General features: G+C 44.6%; 1 protein-coding gene across 2 annotated transcripts in view; it reads right to left on the reverse strand.

Moving 5' to 3' along the window:
* cdh4 (cadherin 4, type 1, R-cadherin (retinal)) overlaps positions 1-20,487 on the reverse strand; it is a 174,348-nt gene that overhangs the window by 60,353 nt on the left and 93,508 nt on the right. For both annotated transcript variants that reach the window (XM_058081086.1, XM_058081085.1), the window contains exons 3-4: positions 7,247-7,473; positions 211-393 (exon numbers count right to left, since the gene is read on the reverse strand). In XM_058081086.1, coding sequence (XP_057937069.1) covers positions 211-393; positions 7,247-7,473 — 410 coding nt within the window. The remainder of the gene's footprint in view (positions 1-210; positions 394-7,246; positions 7,474-20,487) is intronic.

The raw sequence follows: 20,487 nt of genomic DNA on the forward strand, positions 1-20,487 counted from the left end.
AATGAAATACTTTGGAAAAAACAGGCGGGCCATATTGAAACACTTGGCGGGCCGCATGTGGCCCCCGGGCTGTAGTTTGCCCACCCCTGAACTAAGCCAAAAGCATTCATACAATTGAGGAGCTGGGAACGCCCCCTGCAGGCATCCGCCGAACGAGAAAACAGCTGTAGAATAGCATCAACTGAAATGATTTGAAAATATGTCACTCACTCTGACAAGCATATGCGGGAAGGGCCCTCTGGAATTCTCCGGAACATTGATGGGTGGGATGACCCAGTCCCTCTTCTGTCGTCTTAGGCCATTAGCATAGGAACTTCTCTGGTGCTTGCGGGCAAACTTGATGACTCTGGGCTGGGAGTCCCACACTCTTGATAGCATTTCTTCGATGCCAACCTGGAGACAAAAACCCAAGATATCCTATCAGACGTATCAACATACGGCGTATCGAGTACCACATATTATATACGTATTACATATGTATTACATACATTTATATTTCAAAGACGTTATTATTTGGCAAATGTTCAAGAATTCATTGAACAAGACAATCTAAACTATCTGGTGTCACAAAATATTTTTTGGTTTTATGAGACTCTTGGCAACATAGCTAAGCAGCCTGGGGGGGGGGGGGGGGTTCAAAGGTGGTCTGCTTTTGCTGCATCTGTCAGGCAGACAATGGTACGCATCTAGCGGTTAGCATGCTACACAGATCTGGTTTAGAATCTGCATGTTGACTTTGCATCCATGTGGGGAAAACATGAACTTCAGGTTCATTTGCGACATTGTTTGCCTTGAAATAAGATATGGAAATAAATGTTACCGAAATGGCCATTTTCATTTTTTTAAAGTAAAAAATATACAAAACATTTGTTTTTCATTTGCAGCAACAACATGATTATTATGTTTTTTGATGGATGAATGGATGGAGATGGATGGATGGATGGATGGGTGGATGGATGGATGGATGTTGGGTGGATGGGTGGATAGATGGAGATGGATGGATGGATAGAGGTGGATAGATGAATGGAGATGGATGGATGGATAGAGGTGGATAGATGAATGGAGATGGATGGATGGAGATGGGTGGATAGAGATGGATAGATGGAGATGGATGGATGAGATGAATGGATGGATGGATAGTGGTGGATAGATGAATGGAGATGGATGGATGGATGGAGATGGGTGGATAGAGATGGATAGATGGAGATGGATGGATGAGATGAATGGATGGATGGATAGAGATGGATAGATGAATGGATGGTTGGGTGGATGGATGGATAGATGGAGATGGATGGATGGATAGAGGTGGATAGATGAATGGAGATGGATGGATGGATGGTTGGGTGGATGGATGGATAGATGGAGATGGATGGATGGATAGAGGTGGATAGATGAATGGAGATGGATGGATGGATGGATGGAGATGGGTGGATAGAGATGGATAGATGGAGATGGATGGATGAGATGAATGGATGGATGGATAGAGGTGGCTAGATGAATGGAGATGGATGGATGGATGGATGGAGATGGGTGGATAGAGATGGATAGATGGAGATGGATGGATGAGATGAATGGATGGATGGATAGAGATGGATAGATGGATGGAGATGGATGGATGGATAAAGATGGATAGATGGATGGATAGATGATCAGTGTACCTGTGAAAGCAACCCACCAAAGCAGGGAACTATTTGTTCATGTTCCCATGATATCACCGTGCCGCTTCCACCAAAAGATGATATTGTCATCGTGTGAAATGAGGTTTAGGATGCTGGGGAAATGTATTTTTTATTGTATTATCTTCTATGGTGTCCTCCCTTGTAAGATGTTTGTATTGGTGTAATCCACCTAATCCTATTGTTGTCTTTCACAATACACACACACACACACACACACACACACACACACACAACCTGATCTATTTTGGCACCTGAAGCACGGTAGAAATGTTCCTGCTTATCCCAACAGGAAGACACTGAGAACAACACAGTCATACGTGATCACAGGTCGCAGGTGTACACACATCCCGTGCAGGTACACACGTTTACCTGGGAGGGAGCCAGGCTTTAAGCTCCCTGAGCAAACAAGGAATACACTTCATCTGTTCTTTAACACCTCACACCTTTGCAGTTGGCGGAACTGGAACCCGAGCTCACTGCATGCCGGCTCTGGACCGGCAGGGAGGGGTTTGGATGGAGCTGGACAGCAGCACAATGTGGGGAGTGGGGGGCGGGGTGGGGGGGTATGTTTGGGGCAAGGGGACCAGATGTGTTTCCCTGATAAGATAACTCTTTTCCAGCGCCAATCAACCAAAGCACTCGCAGGTCCTGACTGGCACGAGGCGAGCAGCCAACAGCAGCAGGTAGAATGATTTGTCAGCCAGTGGATGTTTGTTCACACTATTTGCCTGGGCTCATTTCAGCCAATTGGAATCTGAATGGAAACGGACATATTGGAAAAAAAACAACAAAACAGTACATCACTCGCTCCAGCTGATGAGAGCGAATGGTCTTGCCTGTCTATCACGGTCTCCTACTTGGACCGTTAAAAACCCAGACAACGCATGATCCTTCTTTCTCCTATGACGTCCGCTATGGAATATGACCACGCACAAACTCACTATCTCTGTATGTAAATGCAAGTAACGATGCATGAAATGTTTGAAAACAAAATGGCTGTGATAAGGGAACAGGATGGCGTGTCGAGGCCAAAGATAGGATGTGCAGGTTCTATTCTGCAGGTTCTATTCTGCAGGTTCTATTCTGGACAGAAAACGGTGCTGATGAAAGACTGCCATGTCAGGGAAAGACGTCATGGTCAGCTGTCGTCATCATCACACACACCACCACAGAATCCAAAGAATCTAAGGAGACCACTGAGGAGCCCACTACAAAAGGCAGAGGGGCCGATTTCTTCTTCTGGTCAGGAGGCCGCAGGAGAACATTAGAGGAAACATTTAGCCCAGAGCTCTGAAAGCCTGTGATTGAATTCTGTCTGACATGGTTAGAATCCATTTTTGCTAACCTTCTCCTGGTGTGTAGGTCATATTCCTTCTCTTAATTGGAGATTAACGAACACAAAACGGGAGGTGAATTTGACTTCCCTGAAGTTCATCTCACCGTTTTAGCTGTGGTGCTGCTTTGGAGGTCGGGAGAACCGGGATGTGGAGGCGTCAGGGACACCTCGCCTGTGTCGCCTTTGAGGCCCCTTTGAGCAGACCCATGGTGCAGGGACGCAGACCCACGTATGTATGTGACACGACTTCTCGCTACAAATAAGCTGATTTCCGACAGCACCCGAACGTGACATCATGTGCAACCTAGCATGTTTGATGCTCTGCACAACGGATGAATAAAGTTCTTAAGTCAGTATGTTTTGCTAATACTGTGACGAAGGCTGCATGGTGATCCTTCAATCAGAAGTAAGAATGACTAAACCAGACGACCTGACGACTGACTACCTGCTGGATGCTAGCAGGCTGCTGACTTCACTAACGTGTTTGAAACAATGCTTTACAAACGAAGCCAAAGAGAAATGACAACGAGAGGTTGGCCAGGCGATAGACCAAACCTAAACTATAGACTCCGTGGTGATGGTATCAGGGTATCAGCTGGGGCTGCACGGCGCAGTGAAGCAGGCATTAGCTGCCGATTCCCCCCGTGGGATTCCAGCAAGATGCGGCGTGCTCAGTCAAAATCCTCGCGTAATTGCAGAATGTGCTGCTATGGACTATTTCCAGTCATGTGGAGGCTGGGAGCATAATTGTGTGTGAAAGCGTTCCTGTTCACTCTGCTACGACATATCGTATGCATTGACACGTATGTATGTGTCGCGGTGTGTTCGTGGTGTGTTCGTGGGCTCGTGCGGACACGCCATGGAGTCGTGAGCGTGTCCCTCGTGAAAGCCAGAGGCGGCCAGGGCCAGCTGGCAGCTCTCCGCTGGCGGACACACTGCACGTTCTACAAGCCTGAAGCCCCTCAAGCTGTGGAGCTGACATCTGGAAGTTTTCAGTTGGACAAACAGGCAGAACAATTCCATATGAGCATTCTGTACTTTGGAATATTTCATCCAGGTCTTTGATAGCTACGTTTTTGTCGTCGGTTGTAGTACAATTTCCACTTGCTGAAGTTCAGTGTGAACATACCCTCCCGAGAGATGCTTTGAAGAAACCGTAGTGGAGAATAAAATCAAAGAAATGACGTGTTTTAAATAGACAAGACACACGTGGAATCCCATAAAAGCTTCCCATCGCAGCAAGCGCCACACTTCCACCTTGCAGACATTTGTTTCCAGTGACCTGCGAGTGTGCGGGGGCTCAGCGAGCAGCCAGCCAGCCCCGGTTGTAATCTACCTTGAACAGGTGAGACTATCCTGAACAGAGTGTGGTAAAAATGCAAATGAAATAAGCACTAAAAACCTGTTCGGGAGGCAGTGGTTTTGAGATGCATTGGTGCATAACTAATGGTCTCTAAGCTGCTGGGGGACGCCAGCCAAAGTGCCGTGAAATCAGAATGGCTTGGAGAGCACTCAATGAGAAGCCCTACCTGTGTGAGGCGTGATAGCAACAGAGAGCATAAACACAGCAGAAGCGCGTCCACGCCAAATACGCGCTTTTAGACACTGGAAAAGCGACATTACAGCTCAGCTATTTCCTGTCGCTCAAACACGTGAGCGAGCGTTATTAAAAGCAAATGAACGCGCCTGCTGGAGTCTAGCGTGTCGTTGACATTATGTCTCAGCTTTTGGCGCTTTCTTGAGCTGCTATGCTAATGTGATGTTGCCATGTTGCAGAAGAAAAGAAAGAGAAGATGTTCTACTGTCTGTAAAATAAGCTCATTTTCACATGAATAAAGAACATAAAAACATGAATTGCAGCATGCGTGCTAAAAGGTTGCCCCCATATTGCAGTCATGGGCATATCTAGGCCCCCACTTTGGGAATACAGTTATTGTATTAGTTTGGAGCTTTTTTTATTATGATTAAAATCACAAGCGCGCATTAGGCCCGCTAGCAACGAACCAGAATAGAAGAGAAATTATAATGGCGCTGGCATTGGCGCGTGTATAGGAAGTGTGGCATTGCGTTCCTGCACGCTTGCTAATGATGTTTTGAAAACAAGAGGCTTGTCTGTACTTCTTCATCAGCGGAGAAAAAAAATGCATCTCACTTGGAAACCACAAGCTAAATAGGGCGGACATTTTTTAGGCCAACAAACATGAGGAGAATAACATTGGTTAGCATGCTACAAATGAAAGTGAATAGAAATCAACGTTTGGCTCAAATATTCATGTCAATTTACAATCATGATGTTGTTACGTTATAGTCCCCGGGGGGGTGCAGTGCGGCCCAGGGACTATTTAGTGGCAGTTTAAAATATTCTAAGAATAAAGTCATAATATCATGAAAACAAAATTTACAAGAAGAATAAAAAAATACAAAAAATCAGCACCAGAGACAGCTACTTCCCCCTGGCCATCAGACTGCTGAATGCCAAATAAGCCCCTCTACCTTACTTACATTATTATCATTTATTTTAATTATTTAAATTATTTGGGCAATTTACTGTTCACGCTGCACTTTACATTATGTTGTTCATATTTGGTGTCTATTTATTCTCCACATTATTATTATTATTATTATTTATTATTACTTATCTTCTTTTGTGTCTGTTATTATATGGGAGCCAGGCAACAACATTTCTTTGGCAATTTCACTACTGTGGGAATCTATCTATCTATCTATCTATCTATCTATCTATCTATCTATCTATCTATCTATCTATCTATCTATCTATCTATCTATCTATCTATCTATCTATCTATCTATCTATCTATCTATCTATCTATCTATCTATCTATCTATCTATCTATCTATCTATCTATCTATCTATCTATCTATCTATCTATCTATCTATCTATCTATCTATCTATCTATCTATCTATCTATCTATCTATCTATCTATCTATCTATCTATCTATCTATCTATCTATCTATCTATCTATCTATCTATCTATCTATCTATCTATCTATCTATCTATCTATCTATCTATCTATCTATCTATCTATCTATCTATCTATCTATCTATCTATCTATCTATCTATCTATCTATCTATCTATCTATCTATCTATCTATCTATCTATCTATCTATCTATCTATCTATCTATCTATCTATCTATCTATCTATCTATCTATCTATCTATCTATCTATCTATCTATCTATCTATCTATCTATCTATCTATCTATCTATCTATCTATCTATCTATCTATCTATCTATCTATCTATCTATCTATCTATCTATCTATCTATCTATCTATCTATCTATCTATCTATCTATCTATCTATCTATCTATCTATCTATCTATCTATCTATCTATCTATCTATCTATCTATCTATCTATCTATCTATCTATCTATCTATCTATCTATCTATCTATCTATCTATCTATCTATCTATCTATCTATCTATCTATCTATCTATCTATCTATCTATCTATCTATCTATCTATCTATCTATCTATCTATCTATCTATCTAATAATAATAATAATAATAATAACAGATTTTATATAGTGCTATTCAAGGCACCCAATGCGCTTCCCAATGAAGCGGACCCATTCCTCACCCCCCTTTCACTGGTGGCGGTAGCTACATCTGTATCCACAGCTGGCCTGGCAGAAACTGCCAATGTGTGCCTACGGCCTCTCTGACCAGCACCAATCACATGCACCGGGGGGGGCACCGGTGGGGGCCTTGCCCAGGGACACAAATGATGGAACCGCCAATCTGATTTCTGGACGACCTGCTGGACCTCCTGAGCCGCCGCCATCTGAGTAACACACGTCGTCACTGACAACATGTCTTTGCGTGATATCTACATAGGTTGCTGGAGACCACGTAAAAGTGGCCCCCACATGCATTGATTTTTCAGTATGCGGCCCCTTAGTGGAAAAGCTGTGGATACTTTTCACTTGTAATACACTGTCTCGGTTTTCCGACACCGGGGCCCAGTCAGGGGCCCTTGGAATTGTACTAACTTTTCCCTCCTCTCCCCCATCCGCGGTCCCATAGGACCAAGGACCAAGGACCAAGGACATGTAGTACCCATATAGCCATCCTTACAGGAAACACTTCATTCTACGTCATGGCGTCTATATCTATTTCAGTGTGATGATGACCCAGCGTTTCTTTTGTTGATTTGGGAAACAATATGATGACATAATAAACGTTCTCTCCAATGGAGTACCTTCGTCAGGGGTAAAGTGTGGGCGTGTCCAGGTGGCGCCAGCTTAACGGTGGTCTCCCAGATGTGGGGGTCAAAGAGCTCCCGGGCCGTCACCATGAACTGGACGGGCTCCGACAGGTTGGAAAACTCCTGCTCGGCGTACACCGTCCCATCAGGCCTCACGCCGAAGTTGGGCTCGCTGCTAACAAAGCCCACCTCCCTGCTGTGCTGGCAGTCCTCGAACTTGACTGCGGAAAGACACGGAGAGAGAGAGAGGTTACGGAATTAAAGAACATGAAAGTGAGATGTACTCCATGAGGGTTTTGCAAATCCTTGACACATTTGAAGATGAACCTGCAGCCATCAAAACATATCTGGAGATATCTCATCCCCTTTGCTGTCACTTATGAGTCCTCCCTTTGACATCGCTGGCAAAATGAACTGCTTATCTTTTTTCTGAAGCTCATACACGGGGGAGCCTTATTCTCTTTTGTATGGTCTCCCCCCCAAACTAGACAGATAGCCATGTCAAAACAGAATTTCTCTCAACTTCTCCCGGGAACGTAAGCAGTCGGTCCAAAAGATAGGAGGCTGCCTGGCCCAATCCCAAATCACTCTGGTGGAATTTTCCCACTTTGCTCCATCACCGTTTTTCACAAACAATACTGTATTCATTATTTTCAAGCATAAAAATGGCTAAATAACTTCAAATACAAAGAAGATGCGCTGGTCACAAACTGTTACGTAATACTGATGAGGAAGTACTGCACAGAAACCCAAAGTTTAAAAAAGTACCCCCCCCCCATGCTAACCTGTGACTATATTATGTCTTATTTTCTTTATTTTGATTTGAATGTGTTATATTGGCTAACGGCGGCACGGTGGTCTAGGGGTTAGCGCACAGACCTCACAGCTAGGAGACCAGGGTTCAATTCCACCCTCGGGCATCTCTGTGTGGAGTTTGCATGTTCTCCCCGTGCATGCGTGGGTTTTCTCCGGGTACTCCGGTTTCCTCCCACATTCCAAAAACATGCTAGGTTAATTGGCGACTCCAAATTGTCCATAGGTATGAATGTGAGTGTGAATGGTTGTTTGTCTATATGTGCCCTGTGATTGGCTGGCGACCAGTCTAGGGTGTACCCCGCCTTATGCCCGAAGACAGCTGGGATAGGCTCCAGCACCCCCCGCGACCCTCGTGAGGATAAGCGGTAGAAAATGAATGAATGAATGAATATTGGCTAACTTGAGCATGAACGTGACTATAGGGGTGTTGTTTTATGTCTACTGGGCTCTAATATTTTTTTGTGGATTTCGAGGTTGTAAGCAGGTTTTCTATGAAAATATTCCATTTATAAATAAGGAATCTTCTCACAGTTGGCTGTGGAACCAACGACCCGCGATAAACGAGGGATTACGCTACCATTTCCTTCCACATCCTGTTGCTTTGAGGCACGTGGGAAGCTGCTTTTGGTGTTTTGGCGCATCCTTCCATTTGAGAAGACCGATGACCGAAACTCCAGTGACAGCTGACAAGAGAAGGAACTACTGTACGGTCTCTCTGTTCTCTTCCAGCAAGACTTTGTTCAAGATTAGGGATGCGGCTGTTTGTCAGTTGATCCAAAAGAGGCATTAGCGCCAAAGTCGGGGCTCCCAAGTTTTCCCACACTAATCTCATCTAAGCACGTCTTTATGAAACCGGCTTTGTGCAGCGGGAACAGTCATGCTTCAGCAGAAAAGGGGCTTCCCGCAACGGTTCCGACTAAACGACAGCATGGATTTAGTGGGGAGTTGGCGATGGAGTCGGCGATGGAGTCGGAGCCGCCATTGATGAAGGCGTGTCCATGGTGGACAGCAGATATTCTAGTGACAGCTGACACGAATACGCAGACCGAGAACAAAGCGACACCACAATTCCATCCCGATGCCAAATTGAATCAACAGTCGATGCATCATCATCATCATCATCCCATCACACGAGTCGCAGCATGGCGCAACGGCACGCGTGCGGCGAATGAACGATGGCTGTTTGCAGCTCGCCTGCCGCGTTCAGACGCACGGACGCCAAGTTGAAACGCATGCGCTGTGATCATATCTCAAAGTCTGGCTGCTGATAAGAAGACAAATTGATTTCATAAATCACTCAGGCATTTGAGCTCCTGTTACGAGCGTGGCAGAGTGATTTTTCAAAAATCCAGACTGAAGAATTTTACACAGCGGCTTTTTATCAAGCCATCTTTTGAATTTATTGCTCAGCTTCCTGTCAAAAGTCGCACCCAAACAACAGGCTAATAAAAAAGGACTCTTCGCCGCCGAGGCACCTCTGCGCCCAACGAACGGCGCTGCTGTGAAACGCGGTGTGTGGCTCCGTCTTTGTATTTCCACGAAAACAAGCCGTGGCGCTGAACAATGTCCTGACGCCATTACCGCTTGGCTTCATGCCAGGCCAAAAGCGGTAGGCGATTTAACAACAGGTTGCGACAAGATAACAAAGACCTGCTAAAACTGTGATGGCAGGCATGTATTATGGAAATGGCTTCCATTTACGTGAAGCCAGCGGGCTAATTGTTGTCAGCCAGGCAGGTCTCTTGTGGTGCGGCCGGGGGGGCGGGGACACGTGCCACTTTCACTTTTCATGTGAGTCGGTGTTCCTGTGTCGGAACGTGCGGAGGAGTTTGACAACTGAGCCGCTGCATATATTGTCATTTTACTCCTGATTCCATAATCACGCCAACAAGGTCTCAAGGGGTCCCGGAAAACCACCAGGGTTCATTATCTGGCATGCAAACCTAAATCTGGTTTATGAAAAAATATGCAGCACTGGGAGATTTGGATCCTAAGATGAAGGAACCAGGGTTGTTTTCCCTGGGGGGTCGAGTACTTGACCCTGGTTTTATTCAGTTGCTATTTATGTCCTCAGGGATGGCGGCACCGGTGCTTGGCAACTATCAGATTGAAATAATAATCATAAATATCAATAATAATAGAGCACATTAAACAGTCTCAACAAGACAATTCCTATACGAGAAGATAATTGCATGCAGTCCTAACATAGCTAGCAGCTATGCTAACATACACCAGACATTTTTTCCCATCTGTGACTTCCAGTCGATGCTAATGCTGCTAGGTTTATTCATACACACTGATGTGAACCAGCGAGTGGACATTACCATCGGCAGCCACGAGAGGGCACTCTAAGCTAGCGACAGCTACACTTTATGCTGCCATTCAACAATGTGGAATGAGATCGGGAGCTCGGTGAACTCGCTGACTGGTAACCCGCTTGTTGGACGTGCTGGCTTGTTATGTTAGCATTCCCAGGTATGCTAACTCTTTTTTGACTGATGACCTGATAGTGTCGTCAACAATGTGGAATGAGATCGGGAGCTCGGTGAACTCGCTGACTGGTACCCTGCTTGTTGGACATGCTGGCTTGTTATGTTAGCATTCCCAGGTATGCTAACTCTTTTTTGACAGATGACCTGATAGCGTCGTCAACAATGTGGAATGAGATCGGGAGCTCGGTGAACTCGCTGACTGGTACCCTGCTTGTTGGACGTGCTGGCTTGTTATGTTAGCATTCCCAGGTGTGCTCCCTCTTTTTTGACTGATCACCTGATAGTGTCGTCAACAATGTGGAATGAGATAGGGAGCTCGGTGAACTCGCTGACTGGTACCCTGCTTGTTGGACATGCTGGCTTGTTATGTTAGCATTCCCAGGTATGCTAACTCTTTTTTGACTGATCACCTGATAGCATCGTCAACAATGTGGAATGAGATCGGGAGCTCGGTGAACTCGCTGACTGGTACCCTGCTTGTTGGACGTGCTGGCTTATTATGTTAGCATTCCCAGGTGTGCTCCCTCTTTTTTGACTGATCACCTGATAGCATCGTCAACAATGTGGAATGAGATCGGGAGCTCGGTGAACTTGCTGACTGGTACCCAGCTTGTTGGACATGCTGGCTTGTTATGTTAGCATTGCCAGGTATGCTCCCTCTTTTTTGACTGATCACCTGATAGCATCGTCAACAATGTGGAATGAGATCGGGAGCTCGGTGAACTCGCTGACTGGTAACCCGCTTGTTGGACATGCTGGCTTGTTATGTTAGCATTCCCAGGTATGCTAACATTTTTTTGACTGATCACCTGATAGCATCGTCAACAATGTGGAATGAGATCGGGAGCTCGGTGAACTCGCTGACTGGTAACCCGCTTGTTGGACATGCTGGCTTGCTATGTTAGCATTCCCAGGTATGCTAACTCTTTTTTGACTGATCACCTGATAGCATCGTCAACAATGTGGAATGAGATCGGGAGCTCGGTGAACTCGCTGACTGGTATCCTGCTTGTTAGACGTGCTGGCTTGTTATGTTAGCATTCCCAGGTATGCTAACTCTTTTTTGACTGATCACCTGATAGCATCGTCAACAATGTGGAATGAGATCGGGAGCTCGGTGAACTCGCTGACTGGTACCCAGCTTGTTGGACATGCTGGCTTGTTATGTTAGCATTCCCAGGTGTGCTCCCTCTTTTTTGACTGATCACCTGATAGCGTCGTCAACAATGTGGAATGAGATCGGGAGCTCGGTGAACTCGCTGACTGGTACCCTGCTTGTTGGACATGCTGGCTTGTTATGTTAGCATTCCCAGGTATGCTAACTCTTTTTTGACTGATGACCTGATAGTGTCGTCAACAATGTGGAATGAGATCGGGAGCTCGGTGAACTTGCTGACTGGTATCCTGCTTGTTGGACGTGCTGGCTTATTATGTTAGCATTCCCAGGTATGCTCCCTCTTTTTTGACTGATCACCTGATAGTGTCGTCAGCTTTGCAGGTGATTCTACTGTGAGGACTCACTTCTTTTGGTGAGTGGCACATCAACAACAATACACGTACAAGCAAATATCCTGCATTCCCACAGAAATATTTGCTGATTTTTCTGCTCATGACATTCCTGATAGGACAACATCTGAAGTGTATGGTCGTGTACGTTTGCCAACATTATCATGCGTGTCTCTGCTACCCACGGCATCGTCTGACAGGCTGCTGAGGGTGTTGTCATTCTGCTTGGTTACTCAGGCCTCCACACACGGCACAGAACATGGAGCCCGACAGAGCGGCTAGCATAGCGCGGGTGGGGCTAACATGGAGTGGCCAGACAGCTATGACGGCCAACCTCCAAATAGAACAACATGCTCTTGCACCGCATTGCCCAGTCGTCCGTGTTGACCGCCCACCATTAAAGTGTCTGGACTTTGTGGTCCCGCCTCCCAAATGTCTCCATCCACAGATTGAACACCTTGATGGACCGTGAACGCTGAAAAAGACCACACAGAACTGATTGCTACAAAACACCTCAAAGAGCCAAAGAACTGTTCTCATTGGTTCTTATCAGGTTCTGCAGTACAAGAGTGGTGGTAGAAATATGAACGTTTATTGCAGTCAGTTCATAACCAGCGTATGAGAAGCACCCAAACTGTCCTCGGGTTGGTTTTTTTTCCAAGCATGCAAGCATATATCAACTACGAGAGTTCAGGGTTATGCACTCACTCACTGTCAAGGAGTTATTGATCTCAGCATGTTTAGTTGAAGTGTGGATGAGCATAACAATAACGCCATATTGCTAAGTAAACAGCTGCTCCGGTGCTTAGCTAGCAGCCAATGGACGTCATAACTGGTGCACAGCCAAGGTTGAAGCTGGGACAGACAACGGCGCATCTCATGGCAAAATGAAGTGACATAAAATACTGACTTCATCTGATCATAACTCACTCACCACTCATACCGCGAGTGTGGAATTGCCATGACCGTAATTCCATTGGGAAACGTCACCAGCGAGCTTCACTCATTTGTGTGGCGGGATTTATTTAATAGTGTTACATTAAGACTCAGCCCGAGTCATTAAATCACAAAGATTACAATTCAGCCATCCCCAATTGGACAAAACGGCCCACGAGCCCCCCCGAGCCCCCCATGCCAGCACCAACCCAGCATGCTCTTTACGCCCTTCAGCTTCCTCCAAGCCTGGGAGTGAAGGTACTTATTATACCTGCAGGTGGTCCTCACAACCACTGCTTTTAGTCAGAGTTAATGCAAATTGATGCATCGTAAGCGTTAAGAAGCACAGAACCAGAGTATACAGTATAATAATAATAATAATACTACTACTACTACTACTACTACTACTACTACTACTACTACTACTACTACTAATAATAATAATAATAATAATAATAATAATAATAACAATATCCTCTCTTCTGCTATTAAAAATACAGTGGAACCTTGGTTAGCATCATTAATCCATTCCAAGGTCTGTCTCCACCCGAAATGGATGCTAACTGAATCAATTTTTCTAAAAGACATAATGTCCATCCAATCATTCCATTCCAAACACGTTTTAATAGTTTTACAATTTGTCTGGAATACGTCTGGCGTTGGTGGCCATGAAGGCCTCGTTTCAGCCTGCTTGGAGAGGACAAGCAAAGAGAGGAGAATAAGTCACTTTCTTTGGTTTTTCGGATACCTCTTAGACACATTTCTTTAGTTTTTATAAACGATTTGTGTTCTTGAAAGTCATGATGCTTTGTTGTAAAGGTCCGATCACCTCCTGGTGAGTTTGGATATCAAATCCTTCATCGTTCATTCATTCATTAGAGCAGAGAAATATATTGGACGCATTGGGTTTTCAACTCGCAAGCAAAAAGAAATAAAAACACAAGCGCTGTCTTTTTCTCTGTGGAAGGATGGCAGTGACAAGCACCTTCCAGCTCACGCAAGCTTGACCCCTATACTGTATTTTATTGTTCCATTAGTGGAAACAATAACCAATATGCATTTGTAATACGATTCAATGGACAAATATTCATATTATTTGATGTTATTATAAGTTTTTGTAGCGCCGCCACCTCGGGGCGACACATGGTGTTCATCCAGACCCTTTTACACTAAAAGCCAGCCCCCAACAAAAAGTTTGTATTTCATATTTAAATTTTATGTTGGTTTTAAAACTAAATGAATTTCTCAAAAGTCATCACCCGCACGGAGAGGAAGGAAGACCCCCCCCCCCCACTGCCAGCTCAGAAAGCAGACGTCTGTAGCGAACATACGTGTGAGTCCGGCGGTGAGCGTGTGAGCGAGTGAGGGCGAGCGAGACGGCCGTTAGCGTGCGAGGGTGTGAGGCCATTTTGGCATGTCCAATTATTGCAGCTAATGCACTGACGATGTGGCTGCTAATGACTGCTAGCATAGCCGTGTCGCTGTACTTGTACGTGGAAGAAAACGTCAGACGTCTCGTGTCTGCCGGCTGGTTTCTCTTTTTTAACACTGGCTTGGTTTGGTGGACCTCCAGGATTGACTGAGACCTTTCACGTTCTCGTCTATGTCCAACTTCCGCCCCCACACTTGTGGCATCCACCCAGGCTTCTTTCTTCCCACCCGCCACCTCCTCCCTCTGCAGGTGGAACATCCGTGAAAGAGCAGTAAAGGCTGGGAGCCACGGAGATGGTCCTGATGCGGAGGTCTTCACTGCTGGTACCCGGGGAAGGTTGTTGTGTAGGCCACATGGTGATCGCTTTACGGTGCCGTTTCATGGCTATGAACATCGGGCTATGAATTATTAATAGTGTACAAAGCTGAACCGTTACGTGTGCATGGCGCGGTCATAAATGGGCAGACGCCAAATAAATTGGCCAACTGGCGGAGTCTCATCGCTACGCTGACGGGAACGTCACCTTTGCTCTTTTCTGTGAACTATTTCTACTTAATCTGGATTAAATTGGACTACGTACTCCGAGGCAGTGAAGCACTGAGGCAGACGCATCAGGTGACATCGCTTACGAGTGAAAGTCCATTCAAACATCTCAGGACGTTTCACGATGGAGAAATCAAGCTGCTGAAAGAAGAAGATGATATTCTCCAAGACGTGAACGGATCCGCTCCGATGAAATGGACAGTGATGACAGCAGCAGTTTTTATTGACACTTCCCAAGAAGCCCGTCTGTCACTACTTGCACCCCCCCCCCCCCAGTGTGCAGGACAACCACGAGGCTAAAGATGGCGACAAACTGAATTAGTGTCTTTTTTATGACGTTTCATTGAACTTGTCATCATTTATGTTAATGGTAATGGTAATAGAAATGGTAATGGTAATGGTAGTGGTAATGGTAATGGTTTGATTTCATTTGTGCATCCCATAATCAGTTCCCAGTTGCACATGTCCAAAAGGAGTAGGAAGAAGCAAAGCTTATTAAATCCTACCCCTCCATCTGGTACTTTTACAATCACTAACTGTTACATTTGTTCACTTCCTGCTTTCCATAATACAGTTTAAGGTTTTTTTTTTGTTTTTTTTTTAAATAATGTACCTCGTACCGAAGTACAAGGTGATATGAGCATCCAATGCCATAATGGGTACCATAGTGCGTGTCAATATAGTGATATATATAGCACATCATGACTGGTTCAAGATTCTTTAGGGACAAGACTGACACCCAATTGGAACAAAGCTTCTTGCATCTCAGCGTGGTTTTTAGCCTATCCAGTCACGGTGCTGTGACCGAGGGCCGTCCCACTCCAGGTAGATGATTGGGCCATCCTTGGGCCCTGCGGCTTATCTCCGTGTTTGCCTGCCCTCATGGAGGCTTGAGGAATGACAAAGAGGAAGGAAGCAGATAAAGCAGGCGAGTGGGAGGCAAGCAGAGCGGATGCAATTAAAAGAGTAGGTCACAGACTGTAGTTGCAGGCGTCAGTGATTGATACCCCCCCCCCCCCCCCTCGTGCTAAGCTACTTCTCTTGTGTGTTTTGCTTTTTTGGTTAGCGGAGCTCTTTTATGCCTCCACTACATCATTGTGTCACATTCAAATGCTTGTTGTTGTACGCCGTGCTTGAGGAGGTTCGTCCTTGTCTGCAGCCAAACGTCATAAAATTGCTGACTGCAACCTTTTTACTTTAAGACCCGCAATCATCTTTTACCCATCGGTTCAAAAATAGCATGGAAATGGTGAAAAACTTCAGTGGGTTCACACGGCTGGGAACTTTAATGAACACCCACCCCCTTGAAAGCTAGTTAGCAAGCCTGTTGGCAAAGCAGCTGCCCACGCCGAGGACCCGGAATCTGGCTGGCCATCAAACCCGTTTCTACACGGAACGTACACGGAGATGGCAAACGATGCCTCGGAAATGTTCCCCATTGATCCAGTGGCCTTTTTCTCTGTCCCGGGATCATTTGAATTGTTCCTTTTGAAATATAGCAAACACATCATCGCTTTGCTTTTGTTCTCCAGACGGACAGCCGGACCCCGCCCGGAGGCTCCCCTTCGATTAGCGCAGGCAGAAAAGGAGCGACGCTTTATCGGAGCCATATCTTTCTTATAAAGAGGTGAAGCGAGGAAACGACCTGAAGGCAAAGTCTGTCTACACAATGTCTCTTATCTCACGCTGCCATATAACGCTTTTAAATGCCCCCCCCGCCCACGAGGTGGCGGGACATCACTTGGGCCGAGTGAACTTTGGGTGCGGATCAGGGAACAAAAGGCCTTGTGGGTAATATCAGCGCCTTTCACCGGAGCATATAATGAGTGATGAAAAGTCATTATTCTCATGTAAGTAGTTTTTGGAGGTTCCACGCGGCTCTAAAGGACGTGCTTTCATGTGGAGAGCAAACTTTTAGTTGGAGATAAGGCTTCAACTTCATCGTAAGCGACACGGAGCAGCACTTCCTTCTGGTCAACTTTGGGACGAGCGTCTCCAAGAGTCGTGGCGACCGGACACCTGGACCCCCCCCGTTTTCATGCCCTCACTATCAGCTAAAATCAAAACCTTCATTGTCTGTGATTTGCCTCATTTTCTCTCTCCGTCTATCCCCCCCCCCCTGTGTGTTATTAGCATAACCGCGTTGCAATCCTTCCCCGGTGATTGTTTAGCTGCTCTTTATTTGATTCCCTACAATTGCTCTAATTAGCATTAGGAATATCCACAGAGGAACGAGCGGAGACATCTTACTAGGCCTGACAGTCTAATTCAAGGTTTGGGACGCTGGGGGGGGGGCAATATTTTCTGATGAAAGGTGTATAAGCGCGTATAAAAACAACATACAGTATTTGGAAATCAGTTCTGAGAAATAAGGAGTCTGATCTTCTGTACTTCTCCAGTACAAAGGTCTGAAAGATTCCACTTCACCTCCACGACATTCAAGTCTCGTCCATTGCTTGCTGACCCTGGCCCCCCCAAGGCCCCTTCATGTCCCCAAGGGACTAAACCAGGGGTGCTCACACTTTTTCAGCATGCGAGCTACTTTTAAAATGACCGAGTCAAAATGATCTACCCACTACAAAAATGCAAAACATCTATTTATTTTCAAATGTATTGAGGATTATTTGTACGTACAATGTATGTTGATGTACCTTACATAACCAAATGAGCCAATATTGCAAAACACACATAATTAACTATTAACATTTTTTGTAATTACCTGAGTTTACTTTGATGACTTGCACTGAATTGAACCAGCCAGGGATGCATAGTCCGGACAGTAGCTGCTGATAGCCAGCCTCAAGCACACTTCCAAATGTTTATCAGTCATGGATAATATCCGTATCATAATATCCGTATAATATTCCATATCCGTATGGAAGTGATGTGTTTTTTGCCTTTTTACTTGGTCCAGTTTTTGCCTTTTTACTTGGTCCAGCTCCTTCACTCATTTTAGTGACCATAAACTTTAGCGAGGGCTTTAAAATCTCGCAATTCGCCGACTAGCTTAGCACTTTGCATCGCTGTTTACGCATGAGCGGTGACCTAAGGGTCAAAATTCAGTTGTCATCTGACTGGTTGTCCTGTATGTCAATCAAGTAACGGGGATGGATGATAGGCTGACATCGTAAGTTCTGCTGCACTTAGAGACGTTGTTTGATTTGATTGGTCGCCCGAAGGGCAACATTCAGTTGTCATCTGAATGGCTGCCCTGTATATCAATCAAGTGACGGCATTGATGCTGGGATGATATTTTTTTAATGTCACGCCGCGATCGACCAGCGATCGACCAGTACCACCTCCGCGATCGACCGGTAGATCGCGATCGACTTAATGAGCACCCCTGGACTAAACCGTCCATGGTCTACTGCTGCTACCTGTTGTTCTCCGTGTGAGTAATTCCCCAAGTAGAGTATCCATGACTTGTGCTGCTATTGTATCGGGCGGATGTTTATGGCTGCAATATAAGATTAGATTAATAAAATTAGATTAGATTAGATTAGATTAATAAGATTATCAGGAAAAGATGCTTTGAATTTGGAAGAAAGTGAAACCGCTACAATTAGTGGGTTCGATTTCCTGGGAAAATATGCATCACCTCACGTTGGGGCGGTTAACTTGAATTTGATGATGATGGCAATTTCACTGTGCAATGGATTTTTAGCCCGCAATTATTTCCTAAAGCAATTAGGCGAGATGAGCGTCCTGCATTAGGCTACGCTTTACACTTCGAGGACTACGTTATGCTAGCCATAGCATTTCAGTATGTGGAATCAAACTATGGAATGGATTGAGTAAGGGAATCAAACAATGCACAACGATGAGCCAATTCAAGAAACAATACAAGCAGTTGATGTTTGCTAAATCCAAGGATGAAGAGTCTTGAACCAGTCATGATGTGCTATATCAGGGGTGGGCAAACTTTTTGACTCGCGGGCCGCATTGATATGACAAAATTTACAGGGGGGGGGGGGCAGACTATATATTTTACACGTAACAGTCCACCTGGTATTATTGTATCTGTAAAATTGTCATGCAATCTGCTATTATTATTTATTATTTTATATTTATATTTAAATATTTTTAAAACAATAAAATATTATAATAATTACAATAAAATTAAAATAATAATTATTATATTATTATTATGTAAATATGCAAATATAACAATAATATTATATATAATTAATATAATTAGCATTAATATAATAATTATAATAATCTAATAATCTAATAATAATAATAATAATAATAATTATTATTATTATGATGTGCTTGTGTCCCTTTTTTCAGGAGCACTTTGTAAACAACAGACCATGTCAAACAACGAAATTGATACAACCATCAAAAGGTTGTCTCAGGCCATGATGCCAGGTTGTATGTTGAGTTTAAATGAAATACTTTGGAAAGATTGGGCGGGCCGTATTCAAACACTTGGCGGGCCGGATGTGGCCCCCGGGCCGTAGTGATGTATATAGCAGCTATATACATCACTATATTGACACTTACTATGGTACACATTATGGCATTGGATGCTCATATCACCGAGTACTTTGGTACATTATTTAAAAAAAAAACAAAAAAACCCTTAAACTGTATTATGGAAAGCAGGAAGTGAACAAATGTAACAGATAGTGATTGTAAAAGTACCAGATGGAGGGGTAGGATTTAATAAGCTTTGCTTCTTCCTACTCCTTTTGGACATGTGGAACTGGGAACTGATTATGGGATGCACTCAATTGGAATCTGATGCATGTTCAAATGAAATCAAACCATTACCATTACCATTACCATTACCAATACCATTACCATGACCATTACCATTAGCAAGATGAACACATAGAAATTGTACTGTCGTGTGTTTATTCGAGCAAAGTGTGTTCCCGTGAGCCAGTATGAGCGAGCACAAGCATTTGAAGAGTTCAACAGCTATTCATCAACTCTTTTCAAACATATGTACTCGGATTTATCACGTTCCCTTCGGAGCTTGTAGACACTTGAATATGAAAAGACTACCTTGGCCTTCCAGAGTTTAATCCTCTCGAAAAAAGCCACAAATCTGATTTCCTTTTAACAGCTTTTTGCTTTGAAGTAACCCCGCCAAAAAAATCAATTAAGACATGACTAATACATTTGCACCCAACATTTTCACTTTCCTTTTTCCAGCGTCTGAGCGTGGAAACGCTGAGATCCCAGCGATAGTGACGGCAGGATCTCAGTCAGGACCGTCTGCTTCATGTTGTTGCTCAAAACTCGGTGCGGTTATTTTTAAACCAAGGTTAGGTGTTGCCGCTTTTGGGCTGACTCCGATTGGCGGATGAATAGCAAACCATGTCCGGCTCTTGTCCCGTCTTCCAGTCCCAGAGCGACAGTTATCGGAAGGATCGTCGGTGATGCTTCAAGTCGGCGCAGAGCAATCCCATAAGAGGGAACGACTAAGCCTCATTGTCTGCTATCGATGAAGGAGACACAATAGGCGAGGCCGAGCAGCTCGGCTCAACGATGAGAGG

This window comes from Doryrhamphus excisus, chromosome 1 (genome assembly GCF_030265055.1).
Source record: "Doryrhamphus excisus isolate RoL2022-K1 chromosome 1, RoL_Dexc_1.0, whole genome shotgun sequence".
Taxonomy (NCBI): domain Eukaryota; kingdom Metazoa; phylum Chordata; class Actinopteri; order Syngnathiformes; family Syngnathidae; genus Doryrhamphus; species Doryrhamphus excisus.